The 21,915-nt window shown below is 35.7% G+C and overlaps 1 protein-coding gene across 1 annotated transcript; it reads left to right on the top strand.

Annotated features, from left to right (window-relative positions):
- The first annotated feature begins 1,669 nt into the window (after positions 1 to 1,669).
- Positions 1,670 to 5,041, top strand: LOC125236181. The gene is made up of 4 exons (XM_048142897.1): positions 1,670 to 1,761; positions 2,349 to 2,394; positions 3,888 to 4,046; positions 4,894 to 5,041. Exons 1-4 carry the CDS (start codon positions 1,726 to 1,728, stop codon positions 4,980 to 4,982), a joined length of 330 nt encoding a protein of 109 aa, XP_047998854.1. The 5' UTR covers positions 1,670 to 1,725; the 3' UTR covers positions 4,983 to 5,041.
- The last annotated feature ends 16,874 nt before the right edge of the window (positions 5,042 to 21,915 follow it).

The raw sequence follows: 21,915 nt of genomic DNA, 5'->3' as shown, positions 1-21,915 counted from the left end.
TGTCGAGCTTATGTGTCGCTACCCTGACACACTTACGAGCGAATAGGGAACTTGACCGTAGTTAAAATAAAATATTTTATACCATGCACGAAATAAAGCATCAGAAAAACATGGACAGAAGTTATCTTTAAATCCAATTTCTATTTAATAAGTCAGGTAGAAATATATAAAGTAACTAAGTTGACCGTGACGTCACTCAATTCGATTTCATATAAATTCCATATTAGCAAGTCATTCAAATACGTTTTGACAGTTCTTAAAAAGAAGCTGATTTGACTAGGAGGCAAGTAGCCTATTTGCAAGGTAGGCCCTCCTGTGTAACGGCCCAGCCACGACATTGGTCTAAACGCGACAGCGGTGAGCGGCAGCCATACGTGCGAATGAAAAGTCCCATCGCTGTGTCTCGCTCCAATGTATGGCCGCCGCTCACCGCTGCCGCGCTTAGACCAATGTCGTGGCTGAGTCGTAAGTGGCGCCCTCTGAGCAAAGTTTTGCGTGATATCCCTCTATTTGCTCGTCATCGGAAACGCACGGTCTCTTGTGGTGACCTATGAGTAATCTAGGTATAGACTGTCAATCAAATCTTAGCACAAAAAATGGCGCGAAACTCAAATTTTCTATGGTCATACCTTTGCCACTTTAACAATTTTGAAGTGCTATGGCTCGTCGATGATTCCGCCCCCGTCAAAGTTTAAAAGGCATTTTATGGAGACAATTTTTACGCCCTACATTTTTCGATTACGGTTCATTACAACCAAATTTTACAATATAATGTTCTTAGAATGTAGCAATGTTAAAACGGATTAGTAGTAAAATGTGTAAAATTACAAAAATATCAGTTTTCAGTACATCAAAATTCCAAAATGACAATGACCTATTACCAGATCCAATCCGAAATTAATACATTATTACATCTAGTTTCATAATAACCAAAATTCAAAATGTCACTTTCTCAGAATACCTACAATTTTATTTACAGTGTGCATTATATTCCTCGCACTGTGTTTTAATATTAACTTTGGTATTCATTTAGTTAATTAATGCTAACCATTTATGAAAAACTGTAATAATACAGTTTTCATTGATATTGCTTTTTAGGCATTTTGAGAAAGTGAAGTTTTGGTTTTAAGTTATTTTGACTTTTAGACATTTTGGGAATACGGTAATTTGAGAAGTAGGTTTATGTCATTTCAAGTTTTAGACATTATGAGACTAATCTGTTTTGATATTGCGACGTTTTAGGAATATGGTTTTATAAAATTTGGTTGTAACGAACCGTAATCCATTTTTCAAAGTTGCCGCCTTTTTAATTTAGACGTGTCTGTCTGTCTGTCTGTCTGTTTGTCTGTCTATCTGTGTGTGTGTCTGTCTGTGGCATCGTAGCTCCCGAACGGATGAACCGATTTAGATTTAGTTTTTTTTTGTTTGAAAGCTGAGTTAGTCGGGAGTGTTCTAAGCCATGTTTCATGAAAATAGGTTCACTATGACCGGGGTTTTTTCAAAATTTTAATTTTGTGGTTAGGTTATTAGTGCCAAGATTTGGTTGATCGTCTACATATAAGTGCGTGTATTTTAACAATCTTAACTTAATTAGGTAATTATGAAATACATGTCATGTAAATTACTTTCATGTATTTTCTAATTGCTAATGACAAATTTTCTGAAATGTATTTAAGTCTTAATTCGTGTGATATCCAAAGGTAGTGAATTTCGTTTCACAGAAATATGGGACTTTTAACTATTGGTGTCATAGTTTTCACGGTAAGTTTTAAACCTTATTTTAGTCCTTAAACTAATTATTATGGGGACATTTTTATACAAATTGATATAGTCCCACAGTAAGCTCCAGAAGGCTTGTTTTGTAAGTTTTGTAACAAAAACATAAAATTGTTCTAGAATCTAAAGAAAACATCCATCACTTAGGATTTAGGAAATGTCTGTTCACAATTGCAAATCACACAAAAACCTGTCGGCCAGCCTTTACCGGGATTCAAACCCAGGACGGCTTTACAGGCAGGGTCATGACTGATTAAATAACAATGAAAACAATATCAACGTGTTTTCCATATTCAACTATGTATGCCTTTAAATTAAATGTGTTTTTATTACCTTTACAAATCTTACATAATTATCAAAAACTAGCTTTTTCCCGCGGCTTCGCTCGCGTTAGAAAGAGACAAAAAGTAGCCTACGTCACTCTCCATCCCTTCAACTATCTCCACATAAAAAATTACGTCAATTCGTCGCTCCGTTTTGCCGTGAAAGACGGACAAACAAACAGACACACACACTTTCCCATTTATAATATTAGTATGGATATACTCACATATCCTTTATTATAATCCCAGATTGCACTACCATTGGAAGCTTCGCCTATCTTGGAAAGTAGTAGTGGTAAGAAAAATAGTTAACTAATAAATTAAAACTGTTGGGTGGTAATATTATTTTCTCAAACATGGTATGAAATATTGATGTTATGTGCCTTATAATTGGCAGCGAAGTATGACGTTGCAGGTGCGGCTAGGACGATTGATAGATAATGGAATTTCATACAAACCTTGCAGGCCAAGGCCCGCAAAGTCTTCTTTTTTAATTTCCAAACACAGATAATTGTGACATAACATCCAGGTATTTAGCCAATTAAAAAAAGGGGCTTTATAGACGTGCCGACTGCAACTGGTTGGGGCCCTAGACAATATTTGATTTTGGGTGCGTTTTCATACAAAAAAAAATTTTATTTTTTTTTTATTTAAGTATTTTTTGTTTTTTTATAGGCGTATACGGGGTATTAAAGGGGAACGAAAATTCGTTTATTTTTGCGCTACGACGCACCCTTTAGGAGATACAGCCATCCAAAGTTACTATTTTCAGTAGACTTTATTTATTTCATACCATGTTTGACAAAAGCACTATACATACCTCGGCGGGAAATGGGGTTGCCGGCCGAAGACATATAGACGGATAGGTCTGAGGTCATTTGTCCCGCCTCTGCCACGCCTAATTAACCTAACGCTTTAAACTCGCCTCATTCGGTGACACGCCTAATTAACCTAACGCTTTAAACTCGCCTCATTCGGTGACACGCCTAATTAACCTAACGCTTTAAACTCGCCACATTCGGTGACACGCCTAATTAACCTAACGCTTTAAACTCGCCTCATTCGGTGACACGCCTAATTAACCTAACGCTTTAAACTCGCCACATTCGGTGACACGCCTAATTAACCTAATGCTTTAAACTCGCCTCATTCGGTGACACGCCTAATTAACCTAACGCTTTAAACTCGCCACATTCGATGACACGCCTAATTAACCTAACGCTTTAAACTCGCCTCATTCGGTGACACGCCTAATTAACCTAACGCTTTAAACTCGCCACATTCGATGACACGCCTAATTAACCTAACGCTTTAAACTCGCCTCATTCGGTGCCACGCCTAATTAACCTAACGCTTTAAACTCGCCACATTCGGTGACACGCCTAATTAACCTAACGCTTTAAACTCGCCACATTCGGTGACACGCCTAATTAACCTAACGCTTTAAACTCGCCACATTCGGTGACACGCCTAATTAACCTAACGCTTTAAACTCGCCTCATTCGGTGACACGCCTAATTAACCTAACGCTTTAAACTCGCCTCATTCGGTGACACGCCTAATTAACCTAACGCTTTAAACTCTGGTGGACAAAGTGCAACTTTCTTATCCATTTTTGAAGAATCAAGACGGCCATTAGCAGTTGTTGTGGTAAAAAAAAATCGATTGAACTCTCGCGATTTTTACACATATTTAAAATTGCACACGGGACTTAAAAACTGTTATAAAATACGCGATTAAGTCCCGTTTGCAATTATAATATAAAAAAAATTCGTCTACAATTTTCAGTTGTCCATATCGGCATACCAGTTTCATTGAGAAGATACTTTGGGAAGCCTAGTTCACATTTCAAGTACAATTACGTGCCCCGGACTTTTTACGAAGAACCAAAGGTGTCAGAAGAATCGGACAGTTATATAGAACGACTTATTAGAGAAGCATTACAAGGTAAACTAATATTGTCTTCGGTTACCGCGATAGTTAGGAAATAAAACTATGGAAACGGATTAAATCGCGTACATTTACAATTCATCCCGACGTTTCGAACACTTTACAGCATTCGTGGTCATTCATTATACGCGATTTAATCCGTTTCCATAGTTTTATTTCAAGGTAAACTAAATAAAATAAATTTTAAATTTTTAAATTTTAAATTAATTTCATGGCATAAAAATGCCGTGAAATGAGTCTGTTATAGTTTTTAATAAGGATTGGAACAGAGCTGCAACTCAACCACACGTGTTCTTGTATGATATCGACGCCAAATCAAATATGTTCACTTGCTTAAGAGTGTGCCACAGACAGATAGCCAGACATAAATATTTCTTAAGAGATATGAGGCAAACGAGCAGACAGGTTGTCTGAAGGTAAGCGATCATCGCTGTCCATGGATACCTGAAACACCAGACAGTTCCTTCCACAGTTTAGCTGTGCGTCAGCTGTGTCAGTATGTCATACGGTCAAACTATAAATATAGTCTAATTCTAAATGTCAAAGAGCTGGATCAATGACTCGAATTAGAGATTGATAAACAATAAAAAATAGGAAATAGATAAATAAATTATAACATACTAGCTTTTGCCTCTGCTTCGCTCGCGTTGGAAAGAGACAAAAAGTAGCTTATGTCACTCTCCATCCCTTTAACTATCTCCCCTAAAAAATCACGACAATTCATCGCTCCGTTTTGCTGTGAAAGGCGGACAAACAAACAGACACACACACTTTCCCATTTATAATATTAGTGTGGATAAAAAATAGGAAATAAAAAAATAAATTAATTATAACATATTTACAGCCTCAAGCAACGCGGAAAGAGAAAGAAGATCCTCTTCTAGACTGGATATCGACACAGACTATTATTTGATAATTGAAAATGATAACTAAAGCAACACCTACGAAATAAGACAATAAGTATAACCGAAAAATAAATGTTTTTAAACCTAGACGTTTAATATTTTAACTCATATTGGGCGCGTCAAACAATTGAAACTCATACAAGTGTCCTGAATCGACGCTCTACGACAGTACAGAAGGCTTGTATAGTACAGAAGGCTCACTCCTTTGATGTTCACAAAATGCCGCCATTCTAAATTCTTACCTACATTAACAAACGGACCGCACGCGAGCAGCCAACATTGAATTTTATTGCGTCGAGCGAAGGTCGTCACCACTGAATGGGCCGCGAATTCGCGGCCGCCGACATGTACCTGTAGCGGGGCGATAAAATCGCGGAGTGAGACGCCCCTGGCTCTACAGGGTGGACGCACGCTCGCCCGCCCCGCTGCACTCAGGCCTTACGGCCCGACGGCCACGACATTGGTCTAAGCGCGACAGCGGTGAGCGGTGGCCTACATTTGAGCGAGACACAGCGATGGGACTTTTCATTCGCACGTATGGCTGCGCTCACCGCTGCCGCGCTTAGACCAATGTCATGGCCGAGCCGTTACACTTACGGATTTTACGAGCGGTTTGCGTTACCTACATTGCGATTTGCGGCATTTGATCGACCGCTTGGGCATTTTCGCGAGAACAATCACCAAAAATATTTTTTTAATAGGTACAGTTGCTCAAAAAGTGCCCGTTTTTTGGCTGTTTAGCGTGCGAGAAGTTGATTTTTACGCACTAGTGCGTAAAAAGTATGCGTTCCATTTTACGACTACTTACCGAGTTGTTTTAATATTAGTGTAGTTTACTAAGACGGAATAAAACTATAAATATACTATTAAGGCATTAATATTTAAAACATTGATATTTCCTATGTAATTGTTTACTTTTATTCATATTATAACATAATTTATAAAATGGTTCATATTTTGAAAAAATAGGTCACAATGTGTCGTGTAAACAGAATGGAACGAAACGCGTCTTCTGTCAAATTAAAGTTGTCTTTTAATGCAAGCACGTTCAAAAACCTTAATATGATACGCGATTTGTCATAATTATTTAATGTTATTTGCAATATATCGAGGCATAAATGGGTCGATTGAATTAAAATATAAGTATACATTAAACAATCGTCCCAAATCGTAAATGTTTAATGTTTTTACCCAATGAAATAAATTGTGTTGGATGAATAGCAAAATCTAAAATATGCACGCAAGTTTAAAAGCTTCAAAAATACGCCTTTGAATTGTCAAATAATGCGTCAATGTCACTGCGAAAATTGAGAGTTCGGATTGTTTTATTTCGTTGTAGTAGTGTTATTTCGCAACTGTATTAAAAAACGTCGTTCGTCACACGTGCGAGAATGTCATTCTTCTCGCACTTATAACGAAATGTACTATTTTCTGAGCTAGGTAAATTTTACGTTTGTCCTACTCAGAATCACGAGCCCTTTCGATCTAGGACAAAAAACAAGAAACAAAAAAATCGTCCCAAATTTTTCTATTATTTTGCATACTTTCCACTTTGTAACCGCTATACAGTGTTTGAAAAATGGTAACGAAGTGGAAACAATAAATGGGATGCTTTTTTCCGCCTAGTAGGATGAAAAGGGCTCGTAATTCTGAGTAGGAAAAACATTTACCTATTTTAGAAAAAAAAAAGTTTTTGATTCTTTTTTCGCGAAAATGCCCGCTTGCTCCACCACTCTGCGAATGCGGAGAAGAAGAACAGACTAAGTACTTTTCATATCTTCCAACGCTGCCCTCTCCACCCATACCCCGGACCTGCTAAAGATCTGGGTACGTATATAGCCGAATAGCACAAACGCTCACGAAACGCTCACGAAACGAAACGCTTGTAGATATCTATCTCTATTGCTCGTGCGTATTTGCGCGACAAAGCCAGACTACCTTTCGCGGCGTTTCGTTTTCGTTTCGCGTCGCAGAAATGCCATTCGGCTACTCCACTCCACTCATACCCCGGGCCTGCTGAAGATCTGAACAACGTGCCACCGGACCTGGTTGCCTGGCTTAGCAACCTCAAGGCTATATACACTCTGATTGCTTTTAGATATAATTTGCCATACGATTAAATAAATAAATCGACCGCTTACTTTCGTTGCATCTTGTTAGCCGACAAAAATTTTACATCTCGATATATGAGTGACAAGTCTTATTATGAACAGCTATTAGTTCGTTTTTATTAGCTAATAAAAAGGTATATGTTCCGCTGTGTCTACTTTTGAAAAACCATACCCGATTAATTATACTAGTTTACTTTCAGAAATAGATAATAATTACTAAAATAAATAGTACATTACATCAGAGGCCGGGAAAATGAGGATTTCCGGCCAAGTGGGTATATACGGCCGAGCGAGCGTGCGAGCGAGGCCGGATAGGGATACGAGGCCGGGAATCCGTTTTCACGCCGAGGCATGTATAGTGCTTTTCTCAAACATACAATGAAATAAAAAAAAATGCGCTAAAGGACAATATTTTATAAAAAAAAGTTACTTTGCAGGCCCAGGCCTAAAAAATAATATGAAATCCCTTTACAGTCCTCTCGAGTTGTTGCGCCCAAAAAGCGATACTTCCTAGCCCATTTTAAGGAACGTAAAGATAATATTTCATTGCATGTTTGAGAAAAGGGGTTTTTTTCACGATGATTCGATGATATAGCCTATGTAAAGTATACTATAATAATTATTACACGTGGATAGATGAGAGTAAAGTGTAATTTGCGATCAGCCAGGCTTGCAGCCATCAGATAAGTTAAACGTTTACTTTTATTATATTAACCCTATGTTATTCATATGTAAATCTGGAACCTTTTTCAATACAACACTGGTTACTGAATCACACTTAATATGCTGGGAATAGATATATTTTATATTGTTATTTTTTTACCAATGGTCTTTTGTGCAACAAACAAAGCCTATGTAAGTTTTTTTTTTCAAATATGTTAAATATTTTTCATCTGTCATTGACTTCGGTTAGATTACTCTTACTCTGTCGCTGGGTCCGATTCTCCCACGCGATTTTAGTTACATTGCAGAATTAATACATTTAAGTCACCAATCAAATACTGAAATTTAATTCTCACACCGTGTCAGAAAATATTGGGTGCATTAGGGTAATTTCGAAAGTCGTCTAATTTTAAAAGTCGTATAAAAACCACCATTATTTCCACCATATCAAGATTCCCCTTTCGAAATTACTGGGAGCATTTCTGTGATTCGAAATTACCCACACTCTCACACTCTCTCTCTCTCTCTCACACACACACACACACACACACACACACACTCAGGTGTTTTTAATTTAATTTAATTACTTTTTTTCTAAGGTACTGGCAGAATACCAGCGATGTGGCTTGCCACATCACAACGCTGAGCCAGCGCCTTTTGTACCACGACACATGTTTCTTTATAATGTTGTTTCTTTTTTTCTTTGGTTAGTTAAGTTAAGCGGTGTACTCACATTTTTTTTTTCCTGTTTATTTTAAGTCTTTCTTAGGTATATGTTGTGTTGTGAATACGAATAAAGTTATTTATCTATCTATCTACCCTAATGCACCTTACTTATTTTTTTAAGGGCCCTTTTTCGTTACGGATTACCTCGTTTTCGGCGTGCCATTCTCCGAAAGCCACGAACTGCGCTGATATGACCTCTCGTATATCGGGGCCTGCCAGCGTTTCTGTCAATACAACAGTTCTGAAGACCTGCTCGCCAGCTAAGGTAACGGGGCGTAGCCGAATGGTATTTCTGCGACGCGAAACGAAATTGAAACGCCGATCGCAAAACCGATAGTGATAGATAGCTACGAAAGAGATATTATCGTGAACGTTTCGTAAGCGTTTGTGTATTCGGCTACGCACACAGGGATGTTTCTTAAATTCACACGAAACAGGGCACCAGATAATTCTTATAAAAACATAAAATTGAGCCGATATTATTATTTATGTCCCACTACTGAGCACAGTAACAATAATTCAATCAAAGAGATTGTTTTGATGTGAAGATTTAGTTGACAGATGCTCGACGCTGCGTCCATGCAATGTTAATCATTGAAAAATTTACCATTTTATTTAAGTACCTAGGAATAGGTACCTAATTACATAACGTTTAGCTTTACAATTTTAAATAATAGATTCAAATTCCCACTCATGAACATTGAAGTATAATGTACTACTACGTACGTACGTAGTAGTAATAGCTCAATGTTCATGAATCCCTTTGTAAGCATACGAGGGGTTCAATAATATTTTTTTTAGCTTGAAAAGCACAAAACGTCATATATGCACTAGGTATGCAAATTGCATATGCCTCAGTAGGAATTTCAATTCGTCACGCGGCTTCTTTGTCGGTGAATTGAATCTCATCCACTAATTGTTCTTTCCCGATAATGTACTATTGTATATGTATTTCTATAAAAATCGATCTCTTTTCCAGGGAAAAATGTTACTCTTGGCAAATGGGAAGGAGGTTTCAAGACTACAGGTATCGAAGCCGTGCGACCATGTGTTTCTTAGAAACGTATTTGAATCAATGTTCAATATCACCAAAAAGTGTGTCATTTTGAAGGTGAATATGTCCTTCTACTTTTTTTCAAAAGGATTTATTTAACTTGTCCCTGGATAATAAGGGCGTTCGAAAATTTAACTACTATTTATTTGAAGGAATGTGAAAGAATATGACGCTGAATGTCACAAATACACGTTATCTTATGGACATGTCAAACAATAATATATTATTATTTTCGAAAAGGTCGGTTTCCTCCGCTGTTCGCCAACAGCTCGCCACAAGTTGCCCTGCGTTGACTGATTGCACTGGTAAAACCAGTGGGCGATGGGGTCGTCACATAGATAGATAGATAAATTCTTTATTCAACCACAAACTTACATGCTATGCAACACAAAACGAAATAATAAAAAGAAAAAAAAACTTAACATTATACAATAATTAGAACACTTATTATTTTAACTGAAGTATTGGTTGTGGAATGTGCGTTGTGGTATATAATAGGCGCTGACTCAGCATACATGCTACGGAAGCCGCAGCGCTGATCTTCCGTCAGTCAGAACCTTACAAACTTAATACTAAGGGAACGACCCGACGACACATCCCTACGCGGTTATTAATATTATTATATAATTCTTTAAAGGAGCAATTCTTGTATATTTATTTATTTATATAAGTATGTGTCGCTTAGTTAACTTCAAACTTGAGTAAATCCAATGCTCTTTTAAGGTTAAACATATAAAAAAAAATGTGAAAATTAATCAACCTTATAGCAGAATGGATTTACCCAAGTTTGAAGTTATGCGACGATCTCGGAAACCGCTCAAACGATTTTCCTGAAATTTGTTATGTGGGGATCTTCGGAGGTGAAAAATCGATCTAGCTTAGTCTTAGGTCTCGGAAAACGCGGATTTCCGAGTTTTCGAACTCCGAGCGAAGGTCGGTCGCCCAGGTACTAGATTGGCGTCGAGATCTCCGTATTTCCGACTTTTAAACGTTGCAGCACTCAGCAGCCTCTGCAGCCGCGCCCGCTTTCTTTGTATTACTTACCATGAAGGTGGAACGGGGCCAGTGTGTCCACACAGGTTGCATCCCACACCAGCACTCGTCCCATCCTCCACGGTATCAGCGACATTCCGTCGGGTCTCTTACCATCATCTCGCGCTATACCTGACGGCTTCACCTGTCCCGTTGTCTGTGTGTAATTAAATCTTGCAAGTATTTGACCCACTTCCCGGTTTGAGCTAAAATTTTGCACACATATGTTAATCACGTGACAATGCAATATTGTGGTATCATGGAGCTGATGATGGAGCAGAAAGGTCGCCATAGGAACTGTAATGAAATGTCGTATCCCCATCTAGTAAGGGGTTTTTAAAAACGTCTCGGAGAACAGTAGGTAAGGTAAAATACCCCATAATGGACGGTGATGCCATTATGGACAAAAAAACACAAATCCTTAAAAATAAGTATCTAAAATAAGTTTCTAAAAACTGACGGCTATGTACCATAAACTAGAGTTGTAGAGCTGTTTAATTTTGAAGTTTCAATTAATTCGGTTATTTCTGAAGGATTTGGAGACAAGATAAATTTCACCAGTTTACTGAAAAAAATATCAAGACGAATTCTTAGTAATGTTGCTAAGAGAGATGAGTTCATGTATAAAATAATAAAAAAATAACGCACGGTGTAATCTTGAATCCGTTTTACTTACTGCATTAAGCATGAGATAAGGTATAAAACATACTAGTTTGTTGCTCCAAAGATATAAAGAAATGACGTTATTTTGCGAGTGTCCATTACTGGTCCCGAAAAACTGCCTACCTCCTATGATGGACAAGGAACAATTTACAAAACCAAAATTTACAAGAAACAATCCTATGTTAAAATAACCCAAACTAATTGTATTTATGGAGTATAAAATTGACTCATTGCGTATCAGTTGGCTTTAAAAGTAAAATTTTAAACTTATTTCACTGTCCATAATGGGGGATCCATTACTGGAGAACTGCCGTCCATAATTGGAGAAAAAACACCCAGTTTTAATTTGTTAACTATGAAGAAACCAATAGGAGTATCTATTCTGCAATACGCTTGAAATGTAGAAGAAGGATAGGACATTCAAGATTTAACACGCTTGGCGGTAGAATTTTTATATTTATCAGTGAAATATCAAAAACAGGCGAATTTTTTTCTTAAACTGTCCATGATTGGGTCCGTCACCTTAGATGACTGTTGAAATAAAAGTACGGTCGGCGATAAAAGCTCGTGCCAAAAATGTTTTTTTTTTTCGAAAAAACTTATTTATTATTATGTACTTTTATCAAAATGACTATAAAATTTAATTTTATTTTTATTTCAGGGAGTGTACGTCAATGAACTGGACGTTGGACACTATGTAAACAACTATTTTGGTGGAAGTTTTTTCTATGGAAAAATTACTGTCAAGTCTTATTTCTATAGCGACGATTGCAACTTTACCTGTAGCACGCTAGAACTAGAATTAACGCCTAAAAATTAAATTTACCATTGAATTTGAAGTAACTTAAGTAGTGTAACACGTTTTCCCACCTTTAAAATTATACTAACACAAATAAACTTTCTTGTTAGACTGCTAGAAAATTGTATCTTACTTATTTAATTGAATAACTTTCTAGCAAGCAAATACTTATTTATTATTCTGTAATACAAAATTTACAACTTACAACTTATAAGTTATAAGTTGTAAGAAATATAAGGCTTTTTTATTTTTATTTTTATTTATTTTAATACAAAATTACAAATATTAATTCCGTATTATATAACAAAGTAATAATACAATTAAGCTTGTTTCTAAAAATGACATTTTCGTCAGAAATGTATTTACTTTAGGTTAACCCTTAAATCGACAACGTCCACTATACAAGACATCCCAAGTAAAAAATTCTACACCGAATATTAAAGCATATCAATACTTTTGATGCAGCGTAAGTGAATCCTTAGTTATTTTTAAGTAAATAAAAAAATATTAGAAATCAGTGGAGACCTAATATTTGTGTCAAAGTCCTACAGAACACAGACCTTACTAGGAAGCATCTGACTGACTGATATCGTTGCTAGCTGTTTTTATTTTTTTGTATGACAGTATTATGCAGCGTTAAAATATATAATATGTTAATAATTATTTAATAAGTCACAGTCTAAATAACACGAAAAGGTGTTGTTTTTATGGGTTTTAGACACTTGAAAAGTGCAGTGTGCAGTATTTTACCCGTTGTCAAGTTCACGATACTTTTGCTACGTCCAGTATGTTGGACGTTGCCAAGTAAACGAAGATTAAAAACAATTCTTTTTTTATGATTTTTTTATTGTAAATAACAATAATATATAATTTTTAGATATTTCAAAACCTCAACAAGTTCGTTATTTGGTATACTACAGGTTATTGAGCCAAATGGATAAAAAAAAATTTTTTTACTGAGTACTTTCCCTATTAGTCCGTTACAAGAAAGAGCCAATTTCAATATAGAAATTTCTTATGAAATTTCTGATAAATGCACATGCTTATAATACAAACAATAGCTTCTATGTTACTGTTTCTTATGACATTCAGCTCGTTTAATTTTATGTTAAATATATGTGTCAATAACTGGAAAAATATGATCACCTTAAAAGCTATGAAATTATCGCCCAAAAAAATTGGATGACACATGTTTATTATATCAATATATTTTTTATTACAGGATGTTCTTATGGAAAAAACACAAGTGTTTTTTAATTAGCAAAACAAAATAATTTGATAAAAAAACCGTATGCGGATAAAATTCTCCTAACTCCATCCTGACGCCATCATTACAGCAAACCTGGCAGTGTCCAACATACTTGACATAGGTTTTCGTGCTCTTTCAGAGAATAAATAAATGTCGAGTGTCCGGAGCTTGAACAAAGGCCTGCTTACCCGTGCCTCGAGAGGTATTAATACCGGCGGCTATCTGCCTTGAGAGCAAGCCAGAAAAACACTGTAGGTACTTTTATTTTCTAAAACATGGTTATAAAAGAAACGAGAGATTGGCCACATATTTTAAAAAATACCAATGTGTAAGTCATGTTTTAGTATTGTGTGCGTAGCTTCGCGATTCGTGAGTGTTTCGTGAAGTGTTTGGGTATTCGGCTACACACACTGGTATTTTTAAGACAACATGTTCTATCAATAATGTTTCAAGTGAGTGAGGACGATTAATAATTATTTGTTATACTACTGAAACTTAGTAGTTCATGTGCTCTGCCTAACCCCTTATGGGATGCAGGCGTGATTATATGTATATGTATGTTATACAAGGGGGCAAAGTTGTATTTTAACGCCGAGTGTGGAATTGAAAAACGAGCAAGTGAAAGGGTTCTATAGTTGAACCACGAGGGAAGCGAGTGGTTCGAGAATAGAATCCTGAACTTGCGAGTTTTTTAACACACGAGAAGTAAAATACATTTGCACCCGAGTGTAACACAAAACTTTTCCCCTCACTATAGCGAGGAAACAACAACGCAAAAAATGCGTTTATCACTGCTTCCAGTAGTTCCACAGGTGGTAAATCACCTTTATTACTAGATTCACCTACTTTTATTAATTTTAAAGCCGTTATTTTGACTTTATTCAAGGCCAAATTCAACACAACACGTGTTTCCGAGCTAGTGAGGGGAAAATAAATAAATCTCTCTGCTAGGCACGGGTTTCTTATTAGGCGGCAGAGGGCTTGGGCTAAATATAGTCTCAGCTAGCCCAATGCGGATTGAGGACTTCACATCTTTTGATTTCTTCACGGATGTCTGCAAGTTTCCTCGCGATGTATTCCTTCACTGAAAAGCTAGTAGTAAATATCAATGATTTAAAATCATTATTTATAGTTAAAATCTACCAGTTAGCTTAAAACATCAAGTTAAAATTTGTATGAAATTACTTTGCACTCTTGTGGATAAAATACAATTTTGTTATCTGTTTTCGAATAGCAAAGAGAGCCTTTACCAGTTGGTGTGGTAAAAAAATATATTGATAATAGAAAGTTACTGAACTCAATGTAACAAAAGTCCTAAAACTTTGAAAGTAAAATTAGTTATTATGTTATCTCGAGATGTTCTTATTTAATCTCGGAGATTAAATATTACATCAAATTTCCCGGAAGCAACATGGCTTCCGTAATCCGGATATCTCATCTAAGTAAAAGCTTGCTCTTGCTTATTAGAGGTACCCAGCCTACATCTACATTCTACAATTTACATTGCGAAATAAGTACCTTATAACAACCACACAGGTACAGTACAGCACGGAAGCATGGTCGCGCGATAAATGATAAAACATCTGGCCGTCCCTATCGCACTTACTAATAGTGCGATAGGGACGGCCTGATATTTTATCGTCTATCGCGCGACCATGCTTCCCGTGCTGGACGTTTGACGACCCATCTAACGGCGGGTAGTGACCCTGCCTGCTGCTATGCCGCGGTCCTGGGTTCGAATCCCGGTAAGTGCATTTATTTGTCTGATGAGCACAGAATCTGTGCTCATCAGACAAATAATTGCACTTACTATTCCGGAATATTATTATATATGGAAATAATGCTAAATATCTGATATTTAGCATTATTTCCATATATAATAATATTCCATATATAATAATATCAGATATTTAGCATTATTTCCATATATAATAATACTAGCTTTTACCCGCGGCTTCGCCCGCGTAATAAAAGTATTCATTAAGATTTTCATTTGGATCCGTAGGGACCGTAGGTTTCTCTGTAGGTATATTTATCTGCGATTATTTCGATTGCACATAATACTTTTGCTTGCAATGATTGTAGAAATATTACACATCGACCACAGAAATATTACTGCATTAAGCATGAGATAAGGTATAAAACATACTAGTTTGTTGCTCCAAAGATATAAAGAAATGACGTTATTTTGCGAGTGTCCATTACTGGTCCCGAAAAACTGCCTACCTCCTATGATGGACAAGGAACAATTTACAAAACCAAAATTTACAAGAAACAATCCTATGTTAAAATAACCCAAACTAATTGTATTTATGGAGTATAAAATTGACTCATTGCGTATCAGTTGGCTTTAAAAGTAAAATTTTAAACTTATTTCACTGTCCATAATGGGGGATCCATTACTGGAGAACTGCCGTCCATAATTGGAGAAAAAACACCCAGTTTTAATTTGTTAACTATGAAGAAACCAATAGGAGTATCTATTCTGCAATACGCTTGAAATGTAGAAGAAGGATAGGACATTCAAGATTTAACACGCTTGGCGGTAGAATTTTTATATTTATCAGTGAAATATCAAAAACAGGCGAATTTTTTTCTTAAACTGTCCATGATTGGGTCCGTCACCTTAGATGACTGTTGAAATAAAAGTACGGTCGGCGATAAAAGCTCGTGCCAAAAATGTTTTTTTTTTTCGAAAAAACTTATTTATTATTATGTACTTTTATCAAAATGACTATAAAATTTAATTTTATTTTTATTTCAGGGAGTGTACGTCAATGAACTGGACGTTGGACACTATGTAAACAACTATTTTGGTGGAAGTTTTTTCTATGGAAAAATTACTGTCAAGTCTTATTTCTATAGCGACGATTGCAACTTTACCTGTAGCACGCTAGAACTAGAATTAACGCCTAAAAATTAAATTTACCATTGAATTTGAAGTAACTTAAGTAGTGTAACACGTTTTCCCACCTTTAAAATTATACTAACACAAATAAACTTTCTTGTTAGACTGCTAGAAAATTGTATCTTACTTATTTAATTGAATAACTTTCTAGCAAGCAAATACTTATTTATTATTCTGTAATACAAAATTTACAACTTACAACTTATAAGTTATAAGTTGTAAGAAATATAAGGCTTTTTTATTTTTATTTTTATTTATTTTAATACAAAATTACAAATATTAATTCCGTATTATATAACAAAGTAATAATACAATTAAGCTTGTTTCTAAAAATGACATTTTCGTCAGAAATGTATTTACTTTAGGTTAACCCTTAAATCGACAACGTCCACTATACAAGACATCCCAAGTAAAAAATTCTACACCGAATATTAAAGCATATCAATACTTTTGATGCAGCGTAAGTGAATCCTTAGTTATTTTTAAGTAAATAAAAAAATATTAGAAATCAGTGGAGACCTAATATTTGTGTCAAAGTCCTACAGAACACAGACCTTACTAGGAAGCATCTGACTGACTGATATCGTTGCTAGCTGTTTTTATTTTTTTGTATGACAGTATTATGCAGCGTTAAAATATATAATATGTTAATAATTATTTAATAAGTCACAGTCTAAATAACACGAAAAGGTGTTGTTTTTATGGGTTTTAGACACTTGAAAAGTGCAGTGTGCAGTATTTTACCCGTTGTCAAGTTCACGATACTTTTGCTACGTCCAGTATGTTGGACGTTGCCAAGTAAACGAAGATTAAAAACAATTCTTTTTTTATGATTTTTTTATTGTAAATAACAATAATATATAATTTTTAGATATTTCAAAACCTCAACAAGTTCGTTATTTGGTATACTACAGGTTATTGAGCCAAATGGATAAAAAAAAATTTTTTTACTGAGTACTTTCCCTATTAGTCCGTTACAAGAAAGAGCCAATTTCAATATAGAAATTTCTTATGAAATTTCTGATAAATGCACATGCTTATAATACAAACAATAGCTTCTATGTTACTGTTTCTTATGACATTCAGCTCGTTTAATTTTATGTTAAATATATGTGTCAATAACTGGAAAAATATGATCACCTTAAAAGCTATGAAATTATCGCCCAAAAAAATTGGATGACACATGTTTATTATATCAATATATTTTTTATTACAGGATGTTCTTATGGAAAAAACACAAGTGTTTTTTAATTAGCAAAACAAAATAATTTGATAAAAAAACCGTATGCGGATAAAATTCTCCTAACTCCATCCTGACGCCATCATTACAGCAAACCTGGCAGTGTCCAACATACTTGACATAGGTTTTCGTGCTCTTTCAGAGAATAAATAAATGTCGAGTGTCCGGAGCTTGAACAAAGGCCTGCTTACCCGTGCCTCGAGAGGTATTAATACCGGCGGCTATCTGCCTTGAGAGCAAGCCAGAAAAACACTGTAGGTACTTTTATTTTCTAAAACATGGTTATAAAAGAAACGAGAGATTGGCCACATATTTTAAAAAATACCAATGTGTAAGTCATGTTTTAGTATTGTGTGCGTAGCTTCGCGATTCGTGAGTGTTTCGTGAAGTGTTTGGGTATTCGGCTACACACACTGGTATTTTTAAGACAACATGTTCTATCAATAATGTTTCAAGTGAGTGAGGACGATTAATAATTATTTGTTATACTACTGAAACTTAGTAGTTCATGTGCTCTGCCTAACCCCTTATGGGATGCAGGCGTGATTATATGTATATGTATGTTATACAAGGGGGCAAAGTTGTATTTTAACGCCGAGTGTGGAATTGAAAAACGAGCAAGTGAAAGGGTTCTATAGTTGAACCACGAGGGAAGCGAGTGGTTCGAGAATAGAATCCTGAACTTGCGAGTTTTTTAACACACGAGAAGTAAAATACATTTGCACCCGAGTGTAACACAAAACTTTTCCCCTCACTATAGCGAGGAAACAACAACGCAAAAAATGCGTTTATCACTGCTTCCAGTAGTTCCACAGGTGGTAAATCACCTTTATTACTAGATTCACCTACTTTTATTAATTTTAAAGCCGTTATTTTGACTTTATTCAAGGCCAAATTCAACACAACACGTGTTTCCGAGCTAGTGAGGGGAAAATAAATAAATCTCTCTGCTAGGCACGGGTTTCTTATTAGGCGGCAGAGGGCTTGGGCTAAATATAGTCTCAGCTAGCCCAATGCGGATTGAGGACTTCACATCTTTTGATTTCTTCACGGATGTCTGCAAGTTTCCTCGCGATGTATTCCTTCACTGAAAAGCTAGTAGTAAATATCAATGATTTAAAATCATTATTTATAGTTAAAATCTACCAGTTAGCTTAAAACATCAAGTTAAAATTTGTATGAAATTACTTTGCACTCTTGTGGATAAAATACAATTTTGTTATCTGTTTTCGAATAGCAAAGAGAGCCTTTACCAGTTGGTGTGGTAAAAAAATATATTGATAATAGAAAGTTACTGAACTCAATGTAACAAAAGTCCTAAAACTTTGAAAGTAAAATTAGTTATTATGTTATCTCGAGATGTTCTTATTTAATCTCGGAGATTAAATATTACATCAAATTTCCCGGAAGCAACATGGCTTCCGTAATCCGGATATCTCATCTAAGTAAAAGCTTGCTCTTGCTTATTAGAGGTACCCAGCCTACATCTACATTCTACAATTTACATTGCGAAATAAGTACCTTATAACAACCACACAGGTACAGTACAGCACGGGAAGCATGGTCGCGCGATAAATGATAAAACATCTGGCCGTCCCTATCGCACTTACTAATAGTGCGATAGGGACGGCCTGATATTTTATCGTCTATCGCGCGACCATGCTTCCCGTGCTGGACGTTTGACGACCCATCTAACGGCGGGTAGTGACCCTGCCTGCTGCTATGCCGCGGTCCTGGGTTCGAATCCCGGTAAGTGCATTTATTTGTCTGATGAGCACAGAATCTGTGCTCATCAGACAAATAAATGCACTTACTATTCCGGAATATTATTATATATGGAAATAATGCTAAATATCTGATATTTAGCATTATTTCCATATATAATAATATTCCATATATAATAATATCAGATATTTAGCATTATTTCCATATATAATAATACTAGCTTTTACCCGCGGCTTCGCCCGCGTAATAAAAGTATTCATTAAGATTTTCATTTGGATCCGTAGGGACCGTAGGTTTCTCTGTAGGTATATTTATCTGCGATTATTTCGATTGCACATAATACTTTTGCTTGCAATGATTGTAGAAATATTACACATCGACCACAGCGTAGGTAATTCTATATACGCTGGGGAAACCTTTATAAACATCCCACATAGCCCGTATTTCGACACTGATCGGTGGGTAAAAAGTACTTTTTTCTATTATCCCTTACAATTTTTTACATTTTGCTTATACTTATCGCAAACGTAATCTTCAAGCAAGCAAACAACGATCGTCTTAGAGCACATTGATTGTAAGAGACCGCCGACCGATTATCCGTATCCCGCTAACGATACCCATATTATCCGTATCCGTATCCGTATCGCTATCGCTATCGCTATCCCTATCGCTATCCCTATCGCTATCCCTATCGCTTTCCCTATCGCTATCCCTATCGCTATCCCTATCCCTATCCCTTATCAAGATGTTTAATGATATAACACTTTAAGTTCTCGCGCTTTGTACACATATTTAAAGTCACATACAGGTCTAACGCGATTAATTAACATTATTTTTACCTTTTTTCCCAACGTTTCGGCCAGGTTGCACTGGCCGTGGTCGCGGAAGACTGACGTCCCAGCAAAATGTCACCGGAGATGTAAACAACACAAAACTACCCGATATTAATTTATATAAATGTTCGGGGTAGACAAATAAATATAATCTACCCGCTTTTAGTTAATGTTTATTTCCCACCATGTTTATTTTAAAGGTAAAAATAATGTTAATTAATCGCGTTCGACCTGTATGTGACTTTAAATATATGTTTAATGATTTCTTATCAAGTGCTAAAATATAAAGTTTCATGGTTTTATCATTTAAAATTAAGAAATCCCATACAAACTTTCAACCTCTTTTTTTTTCGAAATAAAAAGTAGCCTATGTTCTGTCTCAGGGTCTAAAGATTGTCTGTTCCAAATTTCATCAAAATCGGTTGCGTGGTTTAAGCGGGAAAGCGTAACAGACAGACAGACAGAGTTACTTTCGCATTTATAATATTAGTATGGATGGATGGATAGTATGGAGTATGGATAGTATGGATTCCGGACAGTATTAAGCTAGTACCAACTGACAAATTATTTAAAAACAAATTAAAAGATATGTAATAAATGTTATTATTCAATTGAAGAGTTTCTAAATGATGACGAGGTATAATAGTAAAATAATGCAACAATAATAATAATTTAATGAATATTAATACAATAATAATTACAATTTAAGTATAAATATGATTGCACGAAGTTTATTGTTAATTCTATATTCAAAACGTTATGCACGGAATGTTATGTATCTAATATTTTATACCGAATTTTAACATTTTATTATTGTAATGATTTTTAATATACATTAGTTCTGTTAGATGGGCATTTTCAAAATTTGGGCCACACGATTAGCGTAAGTTGTTAACTGTCAGTTTTGTGACGATAATTAAGCATAAAATCTGTCTAAAAATTTACTTTTTTCACATTCTGAATATGGATTATCGCTTAAAGTTTATGTAATTAACACAAAAACAATATTTTTATACAAATTTCATGCTTAATAATCATCACAAAACTGACAGTGAGTTAATTTTTGTTAACAACTTACGCTAATTGGGGGGTCCCAAATTCTGAAAATTCTCAGATATCAAGTTAGATATAGTAAATATCTTGTGCCCTAACAGGATGTCATGAATTGCCTACTTGTACCTGTAACACCTTATTAGTCCTTAGTCCTTTCATAAGATGTAAATATGTTCATGGCTATGCAAAAAATGAAATATGAAATATTTGTTCCTGAGTACCCTACACTGAGCGTGGCCCGACACGCTCTTGGCCGGTTTTTATATTGATACTTCCAATATAGTGTTAGTAGTTGTATTAGTAGTAAAACGTTTTATTGTACAACAAATTACATAAAGTACAGAGAATACAATAAGTGTGTACAAAGGCCAACATATCCCTTTAAGGGACGACAGTTCGGTACGAAGCGTTTACGGTTTGCATTATGGCTACGCGGGCTGATTAGCGTTATTTTTTGCACGTGTACGTTCGATTTAATACTACACGAGCTATATTAGGGCGCCCTAAGAGCGCTTATTACAAACACTAGACTCAAGCTCAATCAAAACTAAGGACCAAACCCTGTGGTCCGGATTCCGGCTCCGTTCGACTCGCATAGCTACGTAGCAATTCTCAGGATTGGTACACTTGACGTCCATTGCTTCAACTAAGAGACAGACAAGAAAATTACCTAAAGTACAGCGGGGCAAATCTCAACTGGGTGGCAATTGTAACTAATCCATTTTTTTACATTATTACACTATGATATTGAGTTCTACATGTATCTACTGAACACACCATATATAACCGGTGGACACTCTATTTAATAAAAACTAATATAAAAAAATGGACCAGTTACATTTGTCCCCCAGTCCAGATTGGCCCCGCTGTACCTTATTTGACTTTTGACAATCATGTCATGCATT

This window comes from Leguminivora glycinivorella, chromosome 18 (assembly GCF_023078275.1).
Source record: "Leguminivora glycinivorella isolate SPB_JAAS2020 chromosome 18, LegGlyc_1.1, whole genome shotgun sequence".
Classification (NCBI taxonomy): Eukaryota; Metazoa; Arthropoda; class Insecta; order Lepidoptera; family Tortricidae; genus Leguminivora; species Leguminivora glycinivorella.
The sequence above is the reverse complement of the archived record's forward strand: the minus strand, read 5'-3'. Positions and strand labels throughout refer to the sequence as shown.

What these genes read in the sequence shown, in the direction of transcription:
- LOC125236181 (XM_048142897.1), top strand. Translation starts at nt 1,726, where the DNA reads ATGGGACTTTTAACTATTGGTGTCATAGTTTTCACG. An exon ending in TATCTTGGAAAGTAGTAGTG is followed by an intron (nt 2,395 to 3,887) that starts GTAAGAAAAATA and finishes TACAATTTTCAG; the next exon opens with TTGTCCATATCGGCATACCA. An exon ending in TATTAGAGAAGCATTACAAG is followed by an intron (nt 4,047 to 4,893) that starts GTAAACTAATAT and finishes ACATATTTACAG; the next exon opens with CCTCAAGCAACGCGGAAAGA.